At 45.3% G+C, this 24906-nt stretch overlaps 1 protein-coding gene across 1 annotated transcript in view; it reads left to right on the top strand.

Annotated features, from left to right (window-relative positions):
* Nucleotides 1–24906, top strand: part of Mob3b (MOB kinase activator 3B) — a 193295-nt gene that overhangs the window by 55434 nt on the left and 112955 nt on the right. The window contains exon 2 of the mRNA XM_036179808.1: nt 16396–17009. Coding sequence (XP_036035701.1) covers nt 16592–17009 — 418 coding nt within the window. The 5' untranslated portion in view covers nt 16396–16591. The remainder of the gene's footprint in view (nt 1–16395; nt 17010–24906) is intronic.

The following is a 24906-nucleotide window of genomic DNA, read 5'->3' as shown; positions in this document are numbered from 1 at the left end:
CCAAGGAATAAAGGAGAAAACCCAAAACACCTCTCCTAGACAATGAGAAACCTCGTCTTTACCTCGGTTTTGTGAGGCAACTGTTTCCACGCCAGTCAGTGCAGAAACTGTGAGGTACTTTTCCTCTTTGATTTTTTTTTTTTTTTTGGTCCTATTTTTAACATTCTTTGGCAAGTCTACACATCTTGGTTACATAAGAAAATCAAAATTTAAGATGTTTCGTATTTTAGAAGCATGCCTTGACTCAGGATGAGCTTTGCTGGTACTGCCATGGAAGTGTGAATTCCCGATCTTAAATAATAAACACAAATGTCCAGTAAACAAAAACTACCTGGCAGCTTCTCTCATGTCGCCATGGCAGCCCCCTAGCTCTCACCCTGGTGGACCACTGGTTGGCTTGCTCACTGTGGCTGAAAGGAGGTGCCAGCCAATTGGGTACAACTGGAAAGGTGCTGTTCCTCTCCCCAGTGGGGGAACAAGGTGGCTCACCCTCTTCTCCAGTTCCTGAGGGGTGCTGCTTGCCTGCAGTGCTTGAGACCAGCTGCTGGCCTTGCCCTCACTTACCACCTTGACTGAGCAACACTGAAATCCACGAGGTATCCACGAGAGTGTGATCTGAGATAGGGAAAAGGGAAGCCTCTGCTGTCTGCCTTTGAGGTAGGTTAGAAGGAAGGACACTCTTTTTTTGGAGCTGAGGATCGAACCCAGGGCCTTGTGCTTGCTAGGCAAGCACTCTACCACTGAGCTGAATCCCCAACCCTGGACGCTTATATTTTAGGAGGTTAAGTATTACGTTAATGACGAGAATTAAAGCTGTTACATACTGACAGTGGGCCTGATGGGTGCAAATGCTTTGTTGGGATGATGTTAATTCTCAGAACACACGAGATAAGTACCTTCATTATCTCTGTTTTAAAGAGGAGCAAGGCAAAGATTAATGATGTGATGTAATAAGCTCAAGAGCCAGCAGCTGTGGGAATCAAATCCCAGCATCCCCGGGCGCAAATCTCAGGCGCACAATCCAGTATCCAGTCTGTAGGATGCTGATGCAGCCGATGCAGAGGACAAGGAAGGACTGAGCTGCCCCCTCCGTGGGTGGTGTAGCTGACATACCAGCAGTGGGGAGACCATACTTAGTTCTCAGCGTGGTTCAGGGTAGCCCTCCCGCTGTCCATGGACTTGGCTGTCACATGACGTTTCCATCTCGCCTGTGTCTGAGTTTGGCCCAGGCCTGCTGTGTCAGCCCCCTGACTCAGAGTTCTTACGGACTAGAAAGCATTCCAGTCAACACATTCAGAGACGGGGAGAGGAGGACTTAAGAGGGCTGTATTTTAAGCATGTACCTCAGGTGAACCCCGTGTTTCTGAGGGTCTAGAAACAAGGCCCAAGGAAACTTGTTGGCAGAAAACTGGTTCAGGGTGAACAGGGGTTACGTATTTCAAAGTCAGCAGCTACCACCCTCTACCGAAGTCCTCAGTGGCGGAGAAAAGCAAAGAGTGAAAGGAGAAATGGAGGCGGGGCTTGTGGAGGCGGGGCTTATGGAGGCGGGTTTGGGGGAAAAGTACAATTCAAGAACAGAGTCAAAATGCAGATATTTACAGGAGCAAGGGTTAAGAATTAGCAATGAGGGGTTGGGCATTTAGCTCAGTGGCCCTGGGTTCGATCCTCAGCTCCGGCAAAAAAAAAAAAAGAATTAGCAATGAAAGGGTGACCTGGAACAAGGTCAGTTCGTGGAAGGGTCCACTCAAGAGGCAGGTTGTGGCTGAAACTGCTTCGATGGGTGGGGACTGATGGGTGGCATCTGATTAGAGATGAACCACAGGTTGAGGCATTAGGTGTGAGGAAAGAGAACGGTTTGAGCTGTTGGGTGTAGAGGAAAGGCACACACGCAGTGCTCAGGGCAAAGCAGCCAAGAAGTACTTCCTCACCGTGAGGTGAAGACAGGCCCTTGGTAGGAGGCAGAACCTCCACAGGCCTTGGAGGCTGGTCAAGGGCAGAGGCAAACAGGTGGACTTCAGGGGTCTGGTAGGTTATCTGGATGACGAAGACAAACCTCCAGGTCCTTGGAGGCATGTGAATAAGGGTTGGGAGGGGCTGGACTCTGTGCTTCCATTGCAGAGGAGAATTTCTGTGTTTTTATATCTGTATGGCTTCATTTAAGTGGAGGGGAAAAGTTATGTTGCTTTAAATGGCTTAAAAAGCACCAGAGGTTAAAAAGAAATCTGTAAGTCGATCAATCAGCCAGCCAATAGGTGCTTACCTTCTTACCTAACGAGAAGCTACTCTGGGCAGTTTTGAAGGGTATTACTCATCACCCTCCCCTTAAGTGCTTAAGAGGCTCAGATGCAGAGTGAGAACACTGAAGGCTGAATTCTCAGTCCCAGGTCTGTCATAACTGCTGACCTTTAAAATTTCACTTTTCTGGGGATTAAGTGGGTTTGGTTTTATTTTACACAAATTCAGAAGTTGGATTGAATGAAGCAAGTTTTCACGAGTCCTTCCTGTTACAAAAATCTTATCAGTTACGATTCCCTGTCATGCTTGTGGGAGTGGGTACGAGGATCAGAGCTTGCGGGAGACCAGTATCAGGATGCTGTTTCGAGGCACAGACCTTGTGGGGCCAGGGGAGGAGGCAGATGCAGCAGAAAGAGCCTGAGGGAGAGCAATTCATACTGTCGAGTTTGCAGTAACAGAAGTGACGGAGAGAAACACGCAGGCTCACCGGTAGAGGTCATTTACAACTCCACAGAAAGGTCTGTACAAAGATCTACCCTAAGGGTTTGCTGGCAGTGGTGTTTTGGGGTGTGTATGTGTGTGTGTGATACATGGGGTTGGGGTGCACATGGACAGAGAGGCCCGAGGAGATCTATCTCTCTATCCTGCTCTACCACTCACAGGGCCTCTTTCTGAACCTGAAGGAGCCAGTCCCCCCCCCACCCCCATGCTTGTTTTCTTTTCTTCTCCACTAGGCTAGTTGGTCACTGAGCCCCGGTGATGGGCTCTCTTGTCTCTACTCCCCAGAGATGAGGTTGCCAGTGTGTGTGGCCATATCTGGCTTTTACACGGGTTTGGGAGATCCAAACTAAGGTCCTCATGCTCGTACATGTTCTTGGCCACGGAGCCATCTCCCAGCCCTTGTCCAATGTTTTTCAAGTCTTAGAGCTGTGCATTTGTCCCGAGGGGTTGACTTCTTACCGAATGTTGCAACATGAAAATATGTCAGCTGTTTACACTGACCTGGAAAACAGCATGTCCAGTGACCCTGCTGCTGATCTTTGCAAGAGTTCTCTGTTTTCTGAAAGGGTTTCTTTTGTAGATTGTGAATCATGAGTATGGGAGCATGGTTCTTCTGTTGGTGGGAGAGAGAACTGTTTATCTGCCTGGTATTTGATCAGCGATCGTTTAGATAGATGGTTTAACCACAAAGGTTAGACTCCCAAGTTCTGTTTTGCTGTCCTGTGTAAAGTACTTGTGCTGGAATTATCTAAGGAGTGACTGGCCACAGGAAGTGGAGCGCATAGTGGAGTGTGAAGTCATGAGTGGACCAGATGCTGAGGGTGGGTGGTGAATACGTGCAGTGGACCAGATGCTGCAGGCCACAAACGAGCAGCATGCACTGGCCACCTCTTCCTCTTTCTCTGCCTCTTTCTTCCTCCTTCTTCACGATGACTGGAGCTGAGAAAGAGAGTTTTGAGAAAACGGAGGCAAAGCAAAAGAGGCTTTACCTGGATGGCTGGAAGGTTTCCCCAGTCCTCATGGAGAACACTTCCCTTCTGGTATCAGGTTGCCGGATAGAGGTCACATACTAGAGCCTGGGCCTGTGAGACCTGGAGTTAACTCACAGATAAGATGTACTCTGCTCTGGGTAATTCCTACCCAGAGTGTTGGCAGCTGGGCAGCATCTGGGATAAATGCACCCTGTGACCAGGTCATCTCTCAACAAAGGAAACTCATGAGAAAACCGTGCTTCCTATCGTGAGGCGACTGAGCTTTATTGGTGAAATTATTAAGGCCACTCCACGTAGTTAAAAGGGAGGCTTATTTTGTGGGGTAACTTACAAATGAAGGGATAGGTTGTAGGGTCTGGCAAAGGTATGGCGCAGTCTGGCAGTGTTCTCTGGAGAACTCTGCTCAGTCTACCTCCTGCGTCCAGCGTCCCATAACCAAGAGAGAGCCCTCCTCCTGATCCTGGGTCTTCTGCTTCCCCCTCCACCCCGCCTTGTGGGCATGACCATTACCGAAGCCTCAGTGGGAGTTGGAACTTCCAGGCCAATGCTAGGATGGCTACCCACCTCAGAGCTTCCACAGACGAGGAAGTTCTGACGTAGAGTCCTCCCTCAGTTTTGCCACAGGTCTCTGCTGAAGAACAGCTAACTTGGTGTGGAAAAGCCAGTCTGCACAGCTTCACACCAAGTCTCGGGGGGGGGGGGGGGGGGGGGCATAACAAGGAAATGCTTTCTGCCTGGCTTTGAGGACATTGATAAGGAAAGCAGATGTTAATTTAAACTACAGAACAACAAAAGGAGACCTTCCCAGTCTTATAAAAATTAATCTCCACCAAATCCCAAATGTACCTATATTTCTCCTTGGAGTGGTAGAGAAAGTGGCTGCTTCCATTCAAGTGTTGGGGAACTGGGCAGCAAGAAATAGCCTACTTCCTGAAGGTAGACACTTCTCCAGAGGAAGTAAGGCTGAGTCAGCTGAGCATGCCCAGTTTATTATTCGCATAGTTAGCAACTGAACAATGTCTTCCTCTCCCCTGAGGTAACACTAGGGCAGGGGTAGTCTAGTAGTCAGCTTTGAGGGGAAATTCTTCTTCATAAAACCCTCAAGTGAGCAAAGGATGCTGCCCCACAGCATCGTCCAAGACTTGGTGCATTGGAGGCCGAGATGCTGAAGTCTTACAGGATTTAAGTCAAAGAACAGACCAGATGATGTCTGGGGCTCCTACATGTCATGAAGCTTGAGACCTGGTAAAGTGAGACATCTGGGTCAATAAATTTAATGCTTGTCTCTTGCCTGTCTTTACTCACCTTGCCTCCTCTGTCCCCCAAACACACTGTGATACAGGTATCGGAACCTCATGTAACCAGTTCGCCCAGGAGAGTAACTAGTCCACAGACAAAGCATGGATGCAAGCCCACATCTTTGTGGCTCTGAAATTAGGGTTGGTGCCCCCCATCCCCTGCCCTTTGTGATTGTCATAGAGTTGGCAGTGACATGCTGGGCTCCACTTTCTTCCTTGTTTTACTTGTTTTGGACATGTTCCGGAGGCTAGAATAGATAGCCCATGAATTATTTGTGTCCCTTTTCACTCAGGCTTATCTGCTTCCCACCTGTTTGCATCTAGGAGAGTGCAGTGCTGGCCACTGCCTTGTCTCCTGTTTCTGAGGCTGAGGCCCTCTTCCTCCAACAGTCCCTTTTCTGATAACAAGGTAGCTTCTTTTAAGCAGCGTAGGGAGCTGTCCCTGCTAGAACAGGAGATTGCAGCTGGGTTGTGCTGAACAATTATGCACAGTGCACATCATTTTAAAGTTTTCTGTGTGAAGAGGTTGAACTCTGAAGTGTTTTTGGAAGATTAGTGGGAGGACATGAGCTGTATAATTTGCTCCGCTATACCAAACCGTGAGACACACCGTGAGCACTGGATTTTATTACAGACAAAAAGTATGGAAAAGCCTCACAATGACAGCATAAATTTATATATATACATACATATATATACACACACATAATATGTGTGTGTGTGTGTGTGTGTGTATGTGTGTGTTTGTGCATATCTGTATGCCTGTGAGTTTATGTGCACCACAAGTACCAGAGCTGGCCAGAGGGTGTCAGATTCCCCTGGAGCTGGAGTGACATGCGGTTGTGAGCTACCTGCTGCTTTGGGTGTCAGGAACTGAACCTAGGTTCTTTGCAAGAGTAGTATATGTTCTTAACTGATCCACATCTCTGGTCCCATAAAAGTATTTGAAATGTTGGAGAATACTGAGGTTATATGGCTCAGATCAACACTCTTTGCTTTGGCCTGATAATTAAAGGCCCACCCAAATCAAGTGAGAAGGAATCATGTGATTTCTTTCTTTGATCCTTTCCCAGGGTCCCCATTGCCTCCCTGCCATTCCTGGAACACACCTGTGTCGCACCAAAGCACCTTCTGTGACACATATCACTTCCAAGTGTTGGGTCTCATACCCTTGAATACCAGTCACTGTGCCTGCCATAAGCCGCTTTCCATGCATTTAAGCTCCCACAGACAGTAGCTCTTAATTTCCGCAATACCTTGAAAGATAACCACCCCATTGTCTTTAAGGAAGGCAGGGCAGAAGCTTGTAAAGACGCCTTGTCCAGAGTCGTAGCCAGCTGACTCAGGACCAATAATGTTCAGGACTCCAGCTCCCACTGTGCATCCTAGGACACCATGCAGGGCTCCACCTGCTTCTGCCTGCTCATCCAGACACCTCTGTTCTCATTGTTTTCGAACCATTCAGCTGGCTTGTGGGGCAAAGACCTGTGGCTTTCTATTGTTGTTTGTCATTTCAGACAGTGTCTCAGTAGGTGGCCCTGGCTGGCCTGGGACTATATAGAGCAGGAAGTGTATTCACAGAGGTCACTCATTGTCTCTGCCTCCAAGGGCTGGAATGAAAAGTATATCACTATACCTGGCTTATGCAACAGAGTTTGCATATTATGCCTTTCTGTTGTTGGGGTTTTTTTTTAAGTATAAAACAGGACTGATAATAAGACCTGAGCATTGGATTGTGACAATTAATAAGTCAGTAAGTCCTCAATCAATGCTGGCTGATACTCACTGATAAGTGATTTTGGTAGACAGAATTTTCAGATCCTAAGATAGACCCCTATGTCTGAGTCTGTAAGAACCAGACTTTGTATTAAAATGTGCATCATGATGTGAATCAAATGATAGCAGTAACCACTTGTTAAAAGTACCTGTTACATGCTAAATCCACTACCAGGAATGTTAAGCCTTTTGATACAGTGATACATGTTGTTACTCCTAATGGTGCTGGGAATGCATGTGTCAGGTGGACCACAGGTTGGGCACACATGAACACACCTTGAGGAAGTCTCCCACCAACCTGCAGAAGCTGTGGCCTTGACCTCTTTGAAACCTGTTTGAAACACTGCCTGTGGATACTCTCAGCTTTAACCCTCCCCTGCCCTTTCCAGCTGAACATTGTGCTCTCTTGAAAATGAGAACTGCTTTTTCCAATTTCCAGTCTTCCCGCCCACCGTGGCTTCTCTACCCCGCTTCAAAGATCTCTTGCAGTGGTTCCAGATGTCACACATCAGCTCCCTTCAAGCCAGGAATAAAACTTTTCCAGCCTCGGAGACTCAAATTCACTTAGGATGGCTAAGGGTACAGACGTCTGTCGACAGTTACAGGAACTGACTTTCTTAAGTCTGAACGTTTTTGCTTGAAAGTAGTACTGCTCCAAGAAACATCTGTCAGTCCTTGTTTCAAAGACAAAGAGAGAAATGATAGTCGACAGTGAGCTCCACCTCATCTGTAGGAGGTTCTGGATTGTCTCACGAAACCCGCTAAGTACCTCTAATTTAAAGTGTAAAAATGCTCGCATATTTTTGCCTGCCTTAGTTTTTTATTTCAGCCATTATATCACCTTTATCTTTCATGCCCTCCTCACCTGTTTTCCTCCTGCCTTGCCTAATGTAGATGCCGTGTTTTAAAAATCACGGTTTTTAGAGCCACAAAATGAGTATTTTCCTGAGAACTGAAAGACGTGGAAATAATATAACAGGTTTTACCAACTTGAAACTTTTGTCTTTTTCTCTTTTCTTTAAAAAGATAATAAAATCGTTAGGGCCAGGAGAGGTGGGTCAGCAGTTAGGAGCACTGGTTGCTCTTCCAGGGGTCCTGACTTCAATTCCCATCACCCACATGTGGGCTCACAACCGTCTATAACTGAAGTCCCATGGCATCTGATGCTATCTTCTGTGTGCAGACAAAGGATGCAAAAAGCAACACTCCTATGCATTAAACAAACAAACAAACAAACAAGTAATCTGTGCCGAGCACAGTGGTGCTCTCCTTTAATCCTAGAACTTGGGAGGTAGATGCAGGTGGATCTCTGAGTTCAAGGCCAGCCAGAGCTACAGAGTGAGATCCTGCCTCAAAAACAAAATTTACAAAATAAATAAATAAAATCATCAGAATATCTTTTATAAAATCTAATTGGCCAGCTGAGCTTCTGCCGTGATTTTCCTTCACTACTCATTCTTAAAAGTGGGATAAGTTGGATCAAGCCTATCTAAGGTCGGACCAAAGGTTCCCCATCTTCCTCGTTTTCTGGGAATCCCACCCACCCCACACTGCCATCCACAAGGCCTTTATTTAAGAAAACAAGTAGATAAAATTCTGTCTTCCTTCTGTGGACCACGGTGTGTAGTGTGTTGAACCTCTTTTCTTTATACCTCACTCCTTCTCTTTCCAGCACTGGGTCCTCTTCTGAACAGTGCTGTTTCTAAGTCTGGGGAATGGTGAATCATTTGGATCATTATGGGTGGGTTGTTTCTAAGCCACCTGCCCGGCACGGATCCAGTCCTGTGGTTGCTGCTGCTGCAACATGGAGGCTGGCATGGGATGCTTTCATTTGTGCGATACTCAAATGCTAGAATATCCGTACTGATGGCTAAACAAATAAAGGGATGAAATATCAAGGAATATGAATGGCCACTGAAGAGCTAAGGATGATGGGCAGTGAGAGTCATGGCCCAGGTTTATTCAAGGCCGCCCCGCTCTTACCGATGATTTCGCCTGTGTTTAGAAGCCCTGGTTTCTGAAGTCACGTGTGTCTCTGAAGATCACAGGGAGGCAGCACTGTTTCTCTCACCCGATCTAAAGACGTGCACGATGACACAGCTCCGAGCTGAGAAAGTGTGTTGGGAGTAGGGGTGGGGGTAGCAAAGCTCCTTCTCAGGCAGGAATCTCCAACTTGCTGGTGTTGTGTGGAGAGTGCGGGAGGGCAAGGATACATAAAAGGGGTGGGTAGAAAGGACTCAGCCAGCACATCCTTTGGAGGCGCCTCCAAACAGCAGATGGCGTCGATTTTATTTATAAATGCACAGGGCTGAGGCATGGTTCAGGAAATAAGAATACTTGCTGTGCAGGTATAAGGATCTGAGTTCAAGTCCCCAGAACTCCTTGTGGTGGTATGAATGAGAATGGCCTCCACGGGCTCACATATTCGAATACTTGGTGTCCATTTGGTAGAAGTGTTTGGGAAGGATGAGATGGTATGGCCTTGTTGGAGCAGGTTTGTTGCTGAGGGTGGGCTTTAAAGTTTCAAAACACTTTTGCTATCTCCGCCCCTCCTCACCCCACCCCTCCCCCTCTGCCTTGTGGAGACAGGAGGAGCTCTGAGGTGTGCTGGTTGACAGCATCATTCCAGGTTCAGTGAAAAACTCTCTCAAATAAGAAGGAACAGGGTAAAGCAGGACACTTGACATCCTCCTCTAACCTCCAAGCACACAGGCACACACATGTACTCATACACACACACACACACACACACACACACACACACCACCTCTTTTTTTTTCTTTTTCTTTTTCTTTTTTTTGAGATAGAGTTTTTCTTTGTAGCCCTAGCTATCCTGGAATTTACTCTGTAGACCAACCTGGCCTCGAACTCACAGAGATCCACCTGCCTCTGCCTCCCAAGTGCTGGGACTAAAGGTGTGCACCACCACCACCCGGGCCATGACACACACCACCTCTTAAAACCTAATTTATTCAAGTATTGACAGTGTAAGAGCAAAGTTCTGTAGACTATCCCAGCCACAGAGAGGAAAATATACTGGTAGATGATACTAGACTTGTTCTTTAATTCTAAGACTAGATTTGAAATATCACTGAAGACTGGAGGATCCCATCAGAAAGGGAAGTGGACAGGTGTCTGTCTCTGAAGGAGACTGGCATGTCACTATGAAACATCCCTAAGTAATTGGTATATTCTGGGCTTTCCAAGGCCGAGGTCAAATCCCCAAATGACTCAGCTTAGGAGCTACAGTTTGGTTTAGCTTTTGTGGTTCTGGTTTAGTGCAAAGTGGTTTTCATTCACTGTTGTTTACTCATGTGTTCAACAAACTATTCATGATGTTTGTGCCCGACACCATTCCAGCTTCTTGGAACCCAGCAAGGCAAGGGCCAGATTGTACCTCCTTTGTGTGGGGTGTTTGGGAGGGCATTTTTCCTGTGGCTTTTCTGTAGCCAATTTTCCTGCCCAGAGACGTCCTCCAGCCCAAAGATGACATTTTGGTCTTCTCCCCCACCACATACTTCCGACCATTACCATCAGTCAGCTCTTTCGGTCCCTGTCACCCTCTGCTTCACAAGGATGGTCTCTTAGAGGTGGTCGCTGCCTGCGAAGAGGCATTTCCCCAGAGTCAGTGGGGGAGTTGTTTCATTTCTTCCTTTATCCCTGGCAAGGACTCTGATTTTTCAACTAATGAGGCAGAAGACATCAATAGGAAAAGAAAAATAAGAACTTCCTTCACCAATGCCTGCCAGCGTTGCTTAGTTACCTCATCAACATTCCCTCAGAGCCCGGCAGAGTTCTCTCCACATATTTTCATTGTGCATTTGTTTTATTGCTAAAGTTGATCTATTAAGCAGAAAATATGGGGAACACATGGAGCTGCTGTCAGTTTGTGCTGTGTGTTTGGATTTCTGGTTTTCTCTTTCCAAAGACCTTGTGCCTCTTTCATTCCTAACTCTGTGTCCACATTTGCGTGTTAGACTTTGGAGCATGAAAAGCAAAAGTTCAGACTGACCACATACTGAACACCAAATTGTGCGGTCTTCACAGAGGCCAAATTTTAATTAATTCTGCACTCTTGGTACCTAGTCCTGTGTCTGCTGAATAAAGGGGCCTTAGTAAATGTTTTTCAATTAAATGAGAGATTGGCTTCAAATAGTTATTGAAAACCAGGATAATAATGGATGCTATTCATAACAGAGTTTTCTTCGTGTTTCTATCCAGGGCTCCAAACTTATGACTTGTTCTTTTTTTTTTTTTCTGGACACTAGACAGAGACAGCGAATAACCACTATGTCATTATCAACCTAAGAAACTTCTGGCATGTGGCCATAGTGGCAGTAGCCACTCTCTGCGTGGTATCACCCAAAGGTTTTCCCTGAGGCCCGGAGGTGCTTGGTGCCCTGCGATCCAGATCCACCCACATCAGAACCCCCCACAGCCCCACCCCCACAAGCAAAGCAATTGAGCTGCAAACAGTAGGCTCTTCTCACTCTTCCTCAACACATGCACAGTCAACTGCAGACTCTGTTTATGAAACATACTGTTGACAAAATCATAAGAACAAGTTTATGTCTTCAGCCCTTCAGTTGTCCATCCAGTCATCTGTCCTACCTAGGGCTTCAAGCATTTATTATTGAGATGTTGTTAAAGTGCAGATTTAGATCTACTGGTCTGGGGTAAAGCCAAGAGTCTTCATTTCTTACATGCCCCCTTGTGTAGATCAGGCTTTGATACCCAGTATAACCTCTGTTTATGGATCAGTAGATCCCGACATCATTCGGAGCCTGTTTGAAGTGCAAACTTGAAGTGTCTACATGTGTTTAAACAGAACCTCAGGTTTCCATGTTAATGTGCAATAAGCACTATGAGAGTCTTGTCTGGTTTTTATTTTTTATTTATTTATTTTTCCCCAGAGCTGAGGACTGAACCTAGGGCCTTGTGCTTGCTAGGCAAGCACTCTACTACCACTGAGCTAAATCCCCAACCCCTTGTCTAGTTTTTATAATGGTGCTAGGGACTGAACCCAGGCCTTTGGATTTGTTGGTAATGTGCCCTACCATTGAGTTCCATCTCCAGCCTTTCATTTGTTTTATTTTTAAAAAAAAAAAATTGTTAAGACAGGCACTTGCTAAGTTAGTCAGGCTGGCCCTGAACTTCTGGTCCTCAGGCCAGTTTCCTGAATATCTGAGGTCAGAAGCCTGACTAGCTGCGACCATTGAGTCGATAAGAATGCACTAGGGACAGGGTCTCCATGGAGACAGGGGCTGGAAAGGAGACCCAGGGACATCCACCCTGCCCTTTTTACTTTAAAAACTCTCTTGGGTCTCTCTAACAACATAGCTCTGACACCTTGACAAATTCGTAGAAAGGCACTCGTTTAGCCTTCCAAGGAGTGGCGGACCTTTTCTCATCCATCCCAATTCCCCTTGTCTTTATATATGGGAAACTCACCTGGAATCGAACCAGCAGAGGCATTCCCATGTCTGACCGCATCAGTGTGTGTGATAATGTGGAGTCGGTGCCAGGAGACCAGCACTCCTGTCGCATGGAGCTAGTACTGCCATGTGCTCTGTGCTCCCTTTGATCCTTGATGGGAGGTGCTTGAACTAACTGTACCCGAAGACGCCCATAGGTAGTGAAACAGCTGCAGTGAGGAAACGTCATGTACATCCCAGGGGCAGAGAAATGAGTTGAGAACTAGAAAGCGAAGGGTCCAGAGCAGAGTGGAGCTTAATCACAAGCGTCTGATTCAAGAACTTACTTGAGAAATAAACATTCTAAGGATGCTTCTCTTTAGCCAGGCAGTGGTGGTGCACGCCTTCGATCCCAGCACCCAGGAGGCAGAGGCAGGCCAGCCTGGTCTACAGAGTGGGTTCCAGGACAGCCAGAGCTATATAGAGAAATCTTGTCTTTGGAAAAAGGAAAAAAAAAAAAAAAAATAGAAGAAGAAGCTTCTCTTTCACCAAAGCTGCCAAGAAGGCAAAACCTGAGGGGTCGGGGAGGCGGAGGGAGAATTTACACATCCATGTAATGCCTTTACACAGCCAACAGGAAAAGGCAGCTCTTACTTTCCATCAGTCTCTCACGGAATCTGGAGCTCCTTAGTTTTTGGCAAACAAGCCCCAGCAATCTTCCTGTTACGCCCCTACCTCCCTACCCATGAAGCACTAGGTAAGGTTGCTTATGCCCTTGGCCACACCCTGACTTTTCAGTGGACGTTGGAGATCTAAGGACTTCATGCTTGCTTAGAAAGCACTCTTACCCAGTGATCCATCTCCCCAACCCCAAGGCAGTGATTTTAAACTTGACTGAAGTTTAGGATAAATGTCCCTCCAGTTAAAAAGACTGAGACCTTGAAATCTGTTACTTAAGTATCATTAGAATAAAGGGGGAAAAAAATAACCAAAATTCTAGCAAGGTTTGACTATTTTTTGACATGTTTGTGCCAATCACCTGAAACTTCAGGGAATTTAATGAGAAAGTTCTTTTGGGGTGGGAGTGTGAGACAGGTTTTCTCTGTGTAGCCTTGGCTTTGCTGGAAGTCACTCTGTAGAGCTCAGACTTATAGAGATTCTGCCTCCCGAGTGCTGGGGTGAAAGGGGTGTATCACATTGCCCAGCTGAGAAAGTTCTTATTCATGTGTTTCCATCTGGAATGTCAGACAGATCTGTTGATGGTGTCCATGAGAGCCTGGCACATGGTGTCCATCAGATGGACACTATAGGCCACACAGGCCGCAGAATCAGAGGTACTGAGGGTCATGGAATTGGAAGAGCATGGCCCTAAGGACCATGGTAGTTGATGGGCCCCTCATTGTGAACCAGTCTTCTTTGCTAAAGGGAGGAGGCCACCTGTCACTGCTGTGCTGCAGAGAGGAGCTGCTGTTGATTTAGTGAGGAAAAAGAAGGAGAAAGTCTCACCATTGCCTCTCCATTTTCCCAACTTCTCACTTACGCATTTATTTTAGTAATGACCTTTTAAAGGTTCAGGTCTCTTCAGGCTCCTTTCAGGCAAACTAAATCTTCAAGGAGCCCACCTTCCATCTTCCCTCCCTCCTTCCTTCCCTCTCCCACTTTTTTTTTTCTGTTTCATTCTAATTGAATCTACTGCCTCATGCATTCTGGGTAAGTGCTCTGCCACTGAGCTTATAACCCAGCCCCTTAAAAGGTTTTCACTTAAAAAGAGATTCACCTGTTCACACCCTAGAGTTTGAAGACTTTCATGTTGATATCCATGTAGTTGATAGTCCAGAGTACCCTGGAGTATGACTTCATAGAAGATCTCAGGCAGAGTGTCATGTGATCTTTTTCCACTTGGATCTTTTTGTGGGAGCAGGGAGTGTATGCTTAATGCCACAAAAGAAGGAGAAAAAAGTTCCATTTCCCAGATGTGGCATTCCAGGGAGAAGAAGCACATGGTAATAGGACCATGGCTGTGTTGAGCAAAAAGCAAAATTTGCGGGAGGGAATCCAGTCTCTCAGGAAGAATTAGCAGAAACTAATTTTGTATGGAAAATGCCATGATGAAGACTGTGCATGCAAGTTTACAAGTTTGAAGAGATACCTCAGGAACATATTCCTGTGTCAATGACTTAACCAAGCCCTGTTCACATGTGGGGGTGGCAGAACCCCTTCGGGGTGTCAGTAAAGCAGTTCAGAGAGCTCATCCGCCAATCCCCTGTAACAGGTTTTGTGCTGGCTGTTCTGAGGCTGGCCTCAGCTCTCGGCTTACTTTGCTATGGTTCCGCTCAAATGGACCTATTACCACAGGATAGCCTTCACCTCAACTCAAACTTTATTGGCAGCTTCTGGGGGATGTGTGTAAAGAACAGAACGGGACAGATCACTCTGTGTAGGGAGCTTCATGAACCAGTAGGAATGGCAGGATGAAATACATCACAGTTCAGAGTTTGGGGCCATGTGGAAAGCGCCTTCACAAGGGGCCAACAAACCAAGTTTGGTGCCAAATATGATAACATCCTGTGCCTCCTGCTATCTATAGATGTTATCAAGCCAGTAATCCTGTCACCTGGAGATCTGTGAAGAGTGGCACTTTCTGTGAGTGTATGCTCTTCCATGAATCAGTAAATCTTCCCAGAGTTCTGAGAGTCAAATGGAATAATGGACAACATTGGGATTTCAAGGCTTCACTGTCCCTTGTGGCAGCCACTAGACATGTATGGCTAAATAAATTCAAGTTAATGAAAGTAAGATAAATTATAAAGTTCAGTTCCCAAGTCACACGCATGTGGATAGAGGGTGTCACATTGGACCACAGGCACATCTGACATGTCCATTGCCAGAGCAAGTTCTGTTGAATGGCTCCGTTCCAAAGGGCTCCTGGGAGTGACGTTAGGAACTTAAAGGCTGTGCACTGTAGAGCTGACAACTGCGTCAGAGTTAGGGCTCCCTGCAAAGGAGCAACTGACTCCAAGTCAGCAGAATTAAAGTCAGGGATTATTCGAGCAATCCTGGAAGACTGTATCCCAAGGGTGCCAAGTGTAGCTAAGCTTCAGGAGTGTCGGGACCATTTCCTAGACTGTGTGGAACTGAAGGAGCCACTTCCCCCTCTTACTGCTGCTTTCTTCCTGGTCTTCTTCTCCCCATGGCAACTTGAGTGTATGCTCTGCTTCTCTGTTTCAATAGCCACTGTTGCAGTGGCCTCCTTCCCTCCTCTTCCTCTTCCTCCTCCTCTCCTCTACCTTCCTTCCTTCCTCTTCCTCCTCCTCTCCTCTACCTTCCCTCCTCTTCCTCTTCCTGCTCCTCTCCTCTACCTTCTCTCCTCTTCCTCCTCCTCTCCCTTACCCTCCTTCCTTCCTCTTTCTCCTCCTCTCCCTATTCCCCCCTGCTATTCTTCCTCCTTCTCCTCCTCTTTGCCCTCTCCTCTTGTTCATCCCACCCCCCATCTGTGGTCCAGCCTTCTCTCCTGCATCACACATGACCCATACAGAGCTTAAGTTGTCCACTTTCATCACTTCTTACAAACTGAATGGATGCAGACTTTCACAGTTCCTTTTAGCCACCTGGTCCCATCATCTCTATTTGGGAAGTCAGAGACAATCTATGCCTACTCATTAGTCTTCAAAAAGGAGTAGATATGCGATAGAATTGAATCATTGGCCAACATACTCTTCCTTGGCACCCTGGAAAAGCCCTTAGCTGAGGATCACACAGAGAAGAGCCAGCAAAGATTTGACAGGGACCACAAAGAAAAGAAGGGCGGGATCTCTTCTCCCTTAGTTTGCATAGCTCACAGTACCAGTGCAGCCGGCAAGGCAGTAGCTTAACCTCCACATTCACATACTCAGACCCAGAGGGACTAACCACAGCCAGTAATGTAAGGTGCAAATTCTCCTAAGCCTTTGTTAGTTCTTTTTTATGTGTGGTTTTCGAGACAGGGTTTCTCTATGTAGCTTTGGAGGCTGTCCTGGAATTCACTTGGTAGCCCAGGCTGGCCTCAAACTCACAGAGATCCTCCTGGCTCTGCCTCCCGAGTGCTGGGATTGAAGGTGTGTGCCACTGCCACAAGCTTCTTTGTTAGTTCTTACATGCACACTGAGCACTCACAAGTTCCCTTTTCTTTTTTGTCTTTAGGAAGGAACATGAGGTTCCCTTGGAGATCATTCAAGAGGAAGATAGAAGGAGCCATTTAAACTAGAGGAAACTATAGGCTGCAAGCCTGGGGCCTGAGGGCTGGCAGTGGAAAACTCTGTTGGGTTGTGATCTCTCACTGAAAAGTCCCAAGTGCCTTTTTGCTTCCTGTAAAAGGAAGGAAGACAAGGAGGAGACCATGTCCATAGCCCTGAAGCAAGTGTTCAACAAGGACAAGACCTTCCGGCCCAAGAGGAAGTTTGAACCTGGCACACAGAGGTTCGAGCTGCATAAACGAGCTCAGGCATCCCTCAACTCAGGTGTGGACCTGAGAGCTGCGGTGCAGCTGCCCAGCGGGGAGGACCAGAACGACTGGGTGGCTGTGCACGTGGTGGACTTCTTCAATCGCATCAACCTCATCTATGGCACCATCTGTGAGTTCTGCACTGAGCAGACCTGCCCCGTGATGTCAGGGGGGCCCAAATACGAGTATCGATGGCAGGATGACCTCAAGTATAAGAAGCCAACTGCACTACCGGCTCCCCAGTACATGAACCTGCTTATGGATTGGATTGAAGTCCAGATCAACAATGAGGATATATTTCCAACATGTGTTGGTGAGTGCACAATGGACCTCGAAATTTGATTTGTGGTTTTTGCTTTTTTTTTTTTTTTTTTTTAATGTTTTGTCCTGTTCTATCCCGAGTTGATAAAGCTTTCACAATGGGAGTCTTACACTGTCTTTGAATACTAGATAGCACCCATGTCAATGTTTTCCCCAATTCCATCAGCTATATATCTGAAATATATATGAATCTGATGAAATAGACAGAGGTCATTTACGGTCTGTCTATTTGTGATTTTGTGGACTCTTAGTGGTATACATTCCACATGCTTGGGAGTCTTGGGAAAATGTTAGGATCTCCTCGGCTTTCTTAGGGTTAGACTCCAAATCTACTCAGCCTGGTAAGGTTTTTAGTTTTTGGCTAATTGACATGCAAGGTTGCATTGATTGGGGGTATAACTACTGTTGGTATTAATCTTTCATGATTAAAAATCACATTATGGGAATCTACAGATTATTTGGGGAACAAGCACACAAGGGTTCATATCCCGGGGAAATAAAAATTCTGGCATTTGCCTCTCTCTAATCACAAGGTACTGCAGTTGTAGGCCATACTCTTTTTTCTTTTTCTTTCTTTCTTTCTTTCTTTTTTTTTTTTTTGGTTTTTCGAGACAGGGTTTCTCTGTGTAGTTTTGGTGCCTGTCCTGGATCTCACTCTGTAGACCAGGCTGGCCTCGAACTCACAGAGATCTGCCTGGCTCTGCCTCCCGAGTGCTGGGATTAAAGGTGTGCACCACCACTACTAGGCATACTCCATTACCTGCCAGACAGACTGGAACATTTGAAATGCAGATAATTGGGCTTGTTTTGGGCTTCCAACCACAAAACTCAGCCTTTTCCTACTTCTTTGCATTGTTAGCTATTGGATTCCCATGGATGGACGGACCGGCTGACTATGGAATTCATTGCTTTATATCCAGGGCTAAGTAGGCACAAGAGTACTCTTGTTCCCATTGCCAGGTCTCCAGTGCTTAGCACAATGTTGGAAGTCTGCCTAGATACTCAGAAACATTTCTAAGATGAGTGAATATCGTACTATTGGGAGAGCTGAGATAGAGGCATATGATGAACGCACATGATGAAGTCTGTTGAAATCACTGTAGATGGTGAGGTGTCCCCCAATTGAGAAGGGATGTATGGAAGTTATTAGGTTTATACTAGAAAAAAAAAAAAAAACTACATAAATTGGTTGGCGCAGTATGGTGCATCTTGAAATATTCAACACATTAACTGGTTTGTCAGGTACTGGCTTTGTCTTAACTGTCTAGTCCCCTCAGACATCCCTCTCCTGTCCCTTGTTACCAGAAAGGAGGTAAGGTAAGCCGTATTGACTAGGAGTTTCCCAGAAACTCCCCTGGGCAGGTGTTTCACGTATCCAGAGGGTAGGAAATCCTTCATTCTTATCTTCGTGAACTTTCATTTTACTATTAGAGGCTACTTGCACTGGGATGGATTTTCTTTTTCTTTCTTTTTTTTTTTTTTTAAGATTTATTTATTTATTATGTATACAGTGTTCTGCCTGCATGCATCCCTGAAGGCCAGAAGAGGGCACAAGATCTCATTACAGATGGTTGTGAGCCACCATGTGGGTGCTGGGAATTGAACTCAGGGCCTCTGGAAGAGCAGTCGGTGCTCTTAACCTCTGAGCCATCTCTCCAGCCCGGATTTTCTTTTTCAGAACAACCGTTAATATCATATGCAGAACATACAATAATGAGATGGCATCATCCTTCTGGTGTTGGCTTCTGGATGCTTTGAACTCTGCGCACTCCTGCCCGCTGGTGGTCGCCATTGCCACGTTGAGTTGCAGACCAAATATCTCAGTACAGCACCCTTGGGTTACTTGAGAGGCTGACAGCTTCCAGACATCCGTTTGGGGAACAGAGCATCAGAGGTGGTTTTAGACTTTGTTCTGGGGAGTAGTGGCTGTCTCTGTGCTCTCCGTAGAAAATTCTATTGCTTTCGTTTCTAGGCGTTTTCTTCATCATTCTCCATACAAACTGAATTCTCTGTTTCTTTGCTCCACAGCATTGATGTTCTGAGGAATCTTAGCTGGATTCCTCCTGAGGGGGAAAAAATCAGTTTGGGAAATTCTGAGGAAGCTGAGTATTTTCCTTTCAGCACAGGGTAGTCTGTCAATGTGCATTTTATGAATTTCCAAGAAGATTACTTTTACGTGGTTTTTGTTTGTTTGTTTTTGTTTTTGTTTTCTTTTGCAGGGGAGGAGGGATTTTGAGACAGGGTTTCTCTGTGAAACAGTCCTGGCTGTCCTGGAACTCTATCTGTAGACCAGGTTGGCCTCAAACTCACAGAGAACTGCCTGCCTCTGCCTCCCAAGTGCTATGATTAAAAGCATGCTCCATCACCTCCCAGCTAAAGTGTTTTTTTTTTTTTTAATACTTTATCAGCCTGCATGTGTGTAAGTGTGCATGCCAGGTACATGTGTGGAGGTCAGAGGACAACTTGCAAGAACTGGTTCTCTCCTTCAACCTTGTGCATCCCAGGACAGAACCAAGTTATCAGGCTTGTGGGAAAGTATCTTTATCTGCTAGCCCCAAGAAAAGTTTTGTCAGTATGTGTGTTTCTAAGTTTGATGTGGCACTTCCTTTCTTTTTAAAATGGAATTCATTAGCATTTACCATTTATTTAGACAAGGTCTCTCTATGTAGCTCTGGCTGTTTTGGCACTTGACAGTAGGCAAGGCTGGCCTCTAACACACAGAGAACTACCTGCTTCACTCTTGAGTGCTGGAATTAAATTCGTGAGTCACCATGCCCAGCTAGCATTTTTTAGTTTTAAGGAAATATTAACCTATATAGATTAGAGTTGTCAACATTACCTGGGCCTTGTATTCAAAATGCCGATCCCTGATCTTAGATGAAGGCTGGGAGTATAGTTCAATTGCCTAGCGTGGCCAAGACCCTGGGTTTGATCCTATAGCCCTGCTAATAATAATAATAATAATAATAATAATAATAATAATAATAATAATAATAGTAGTAGTAGTAGTAGTAGTAGTAGTAGTAGTAGTAGTCGTCGTCGTAGTAGTAGTAATGAGGATTTCTTAGATGAGACTTAACCTGTACCTTAACAACAGATAACAAAAAGTACAGTTACTATACTGTACAGTTGTTCTTTTTCCTTTTCTAACTGAAATTTTGTATCCTTTGAACAAAATCTCTCACTAGCCCCTGGTAACTTCCATTCCACTCCATTCTTATGAACTTAACATTTTTAGATTCCACCTGTGAGATAGCATGACATTTGCCTTTATGTGCCCAACTCAGTTCATCCATGATTCATTTTATTACAAATGACTGGAGAGAGAGAGAGAGAGAGAGAGAGAGGGGGAATGAGGTGGAGTAGAGACAAGTCCCCATGTGTGGGCCAGGTTGCCCTGGGACTCACTATACAGCCCTAGTTGGCCTGGACTGCTTCAGCCTTCCAAGTGATAGGATCATAAACACGTGTCACCACACCTAGCTAAGATCGCCTTTAAGACTTACTTATTCTATGTGTATGAGTCTGCATGAGTTTATGTGCACCATATGTGTGCAGGAGTCCACAGAGACCAGAAGAAAAGGACAGATGCCCAGGAACTGGAGTTATGGGTGGTTGTGAGCTGCCACGTAGAGTCTAGTTAACAGAACCCAAGTTTTCCACAAGATCTCTCTCTCTCCAGGCCTGATTTCCTTCTTTTTAAAGACTGAAAAACATTCCATTATGCATGCATGCTACATTTCTTTACTCAGGCATCCATTGGATATTTACTGATTACATACATAATACCTTATGTCTTCTTTTCTCCTATGCCTGTCTGTTGCTTACATGTCTTCTGTTGAGAAATGCCCACCATGCTGGGTAGTTTTAAGTCAACTTGACACAAACCAGTCATCTGAGAGGAGGGTATTTCAATTAAGAAATTCCTTTATCAGATCAGCTGTAGACAAGCTATAGGGCATTTTCTTAACTAGTGATTGATATAGGCAGGCCCAGCTCATATGGGTGGGCTTAGTCCTGGACTGGTGGTCCTGGGTTCCATAAGAAAACAGCTGAGATACTGGAGAGATGGCTCAGCAGTTAAGAGCACTGGCTTCTCTTCCAGAGGACCTAGGTTCAGTTCCCAGCACCTACATGGCAGCTCACAACTGTCTGTAATTCCAGTTCCAGGGTATTCATGGCACCAAGCATGCATGTTGTGCAGAAATTTTATATATCTGCATATGCATGTAGGCAAAATACCCATACACATAAACATAAAATAAAATAAAATAAATCTTCAAAGAAGAAAAAGAAGACAGCTGAGCAAGCCAGCAAGCAGCACCTCTCCCTGGGACTCTGCCTCCAGGTTCCTGCCGTTTGAGTTCCTGTCCTGACTTCCTTCCATGATGAACAGTGAAGTGGGATAAAGTAAGCCAAATAAACCCTTTCCTCCCTAAGTTACTTTGGTCCTGGTGTTTGATCATAGCAAAGGTAACCCTAAGACACACACTCCTATCTTTTGTCCATTGCTTGAGTTGTTTTTTTTTTTTTTTTTTTTTTTTTTTTTTTTAACCATTGAATTCCTTATGAACCTTCAGTTTTGAAAGTAACCATTCATAATGCTTTTCTTTCCTGAGAAACAATCTGCTTCTCTCTGTAGTATAGTCACCCATACTCTCTCTCTTTCCCCAATGATTTTTGTATGTTTCCTTTGAGGTCCAGATCAGATACCAGATTGTGTGTGTGTATGTGGGTTTCCACTCATTATGATATAACCTCTGTACAACTATACAATATGTACTATTTGAATATCTCAGGAATAAGTGAGTTCTGAAGCCTCATGATGTTGAGTGAATTAGTGACTAGAAAAGTAATCTTTATGAAGTTCCACCATTGCATGATGCTAGTGTTCAATGCAGAGATGCCCCCTGTCTTATTTAGGGTTTTGTTGCTGTAAAAAGGCACCATGACTATAGCAATTCTTATAAAGGAAAACATTTAATAGTGGTGTCTTACAGTTTCAGAGGTTTAGTCCATTATCATCATGGTGGGACATAGCAGCATGCAGACAGACATTGTGCTGGAGAAGGAGCTGAGAGTTCTAAAATTGATCCACAGGTAGCAAAAGGAGAGTGTGACACACTGGGTGTAACTTGAGCATATATGAGACCTCAAAGCCCACCTCCATAGTGACACACTTCCTCCAGCAAGGCCACACCTCCTAATAGTGCCACTTCCTATGGGCCAAGCATTTAAACACATGGGTCTACGGGGACCATACCTGTTCAAACCACACCACCACTTCTGGATTTACCTAGCACTTGTTTCCATGAGGCCTCCTGTGATAGTTTGAATGGATTGACCTGTAGATGTAACCGGCTTGTTAAATAAGAAACACAGAACCAACTGCAGAGTTAAAAACCACGAGGTCAGAGCAAGAGCCGAAAACCTTACCCTTCACTGCTTCTGCTGTTCTTCCTCTCCGCCAGAGAGCTACCTCTGTGTGTCCTATCTTTTTTTATAGATTTTCTGTTTTGTTTTCTCATTGGTTGTAAACCCAGCCACATGACCTCCTCATCACTGCCCGTCTGTACAGACCTCCAGGTCTTCTATGTTTGGTATTGAGATTAAAGGCATGTGTCTGCCATTCTGGCTGTGTCCTTGAACACACAGAGATCTACCTAGCTCTGCCTCCCAAGTGCTGGGATTAAAGGCGTGCCCCACTACCGCTCAGCTTCTGCTCTGGCTTGTTATGACCTCAAGGCAACTTTATTAACATACAAATAAAATCACATTTCAATACAAATAAAATATCACTATATTGACCGCCATAAGCTCATAGGGATTGGGTACTATTAGGAGGTGTGGCTTATTGGAGTGGGTAAGGCCTTACTGAAGGAAGTGTGTCACTGTAGGGGTGGGCTTTGAGTTTCCTATGCTCAAGATACCTCCCAGAGTCACAGTCTACTTCCTTTTGCCCTCTGATCAAGATGTAGCCAGCACCATGTCTGCCTGCATGCCACCATGCTCTCTGCCATGATGATAATGGGCTGAGCTTCTCAAACTGTAAGTGGGCCACTCATTCCAATTTAAATGTTTTCATTCATAGGAATTGCCATGACCATGGTGTCACTTCACAGCAGTAGAAACCCTAACTAAGACACTTTCTTTCATGCTTTCATGTCTGTGTGTGTGTGTGTGTGTGTGTGTGTGTGTGTGTGTGTGTGTGTGTACCTGTGTTGTAGGACAACCTGAGACATCACTCCTCAGGTGCTATTCACCTTTGTTTAATATAAGATCTCTCTTAACCTGGAATTGACCAGTTAGAGCAGGCTGGCTCAGCCAATGAGCTTCAAGTATTCACCCATATCTGCTTCCACATTACTGGGATTATAAGCATGTGCCATCAAACTCTGGGTTTTCTGTTTGTTTTGTTTTTACATATAGAACACAATCAGTTCTCAGGTTGCGAGGCAAGCTCTCTATTGCCTGGCTTCATTCTCGAGCTTTTCTAACGTGTCGTGTTAGGAGTGCATTGGTGCTTTCTTTGAAAAGATCCTATTTTAGGAGCACTTTCTCCAGTGCACTCCACTGTCTCCCCTTCAGCCTCCCTCTAAGTCCAGCTTTTTTCTAAGTCCCTTTTCATCTTTGTGTTGTTAAGAGTCATTCTCAGAGAAATGATCAAGATGTGTATCAGGATAAAATAAAAGAACTTTAGGCAAACCAGAGATCCTGGGAGGATGAGACACGGGGAGATCTGCTTAGAGTTAGAATCCTGGGCACATGGCAGTGTTCCTGTGTGGGAACTGAGCAGGGTTCAAACTTAACCTCCTTCCCACTGCGATCCAAGGAAGTAGAACAGGAAAGCACCGACAGATGTGAAGGCTTCACCCTTAGTTAGGTATTGAGGGATGTAAACAGCTGTTGATCTCCACCACTGAAACACTGAAGAAAGCAGGCCTTTCATCTGTTTCGAGATGTCACTAGGAGCCCGTGGCTGCCAGAAGTCAAGCTTTTTCAGATGGGAGCACACACACATGTGGCTCCTCGTAAACCACAGTCCCCTCCACGCTCCCTTGAACTCTCTTCTGGTCTGCTTTGGTAGAAACCCAGCAGATGTCTCGGTTGAAGCCTTCATTTCAGAACAGCAGTAACTGCAGACACAAGGCCACCTCCCTTTGATTCTACCTCTTTTAAAGATACAACCAAAACAGAAAACAGAAAGCCGCAGACTTAAAAGAAATACTGTTGCCTAATTACAAAAATGTCTCCTCTGTTCTAGTTCCAACTTCCCTGCTTTTCTGTTATATAACAGGATTGAACATTGTAGATCTGATACTCAGACAAAAAGTTAGAACCCTCTGACTCATGTGTTTTGAAAACGTCTTTGTAAAGGTGGAATAAGAGTGTGTAAGACACAATTACGTGATCTCACTGACATCGACAGTTTTAGAATAAATGGGAGTCAGCAGGGAAGATTCAAGTTAGAGGGAAAGCAAATTCGTGTCTGCAGAGCCCGCTAAATGCTTGCATGTAGCTGCCACTGCCAGTCTTACTTAGTCCTTGCAACAGCTCAATGGCGTGACTATTGCATTTTAGTAGCCAGGAGCCTAAGGGACTTTCTCTGGACTACACAGCTGGCATGTAATTTAGGAGTCAGTTTGAGCAAGAGTGGCCTAAAGTCTATATGGATGTATCATTAGTTCACATGCTGGGAGATTCTCAACTGATAGTTTTAGGAGGATTAGGACAGAGAAAATTTCCTAAGTCTGGGTTGTTTTTTTGGTTTTGTTTTGTTTTGTTTTGTTTGTTTTAATTTTAAAGTGATTGGCTTTGACTTTTGCTGTTTTAGAAAAATAAAAATAAAAATCAGCACTGAGATGTCTGGAAAATGCATTCAGGTTCTG

This window comes from Onychomys torridus, chromosome 2 (genome assembly GCF_903995425.1).
Source record: "Onychomys torridus chromosome 2, mOncTor1.1, whole genome shotgun sequence".
Taxonomy (NCBI): domain Eukaryota; kingdom Metazoa; phylum Chordata; class Mammalia; order Rodentia; family Cricetidae; genus Onychomys; species Onychomys torridus.
This window is presented reverse-complemented; position numbering and strand designations above follow the sequence as displayed.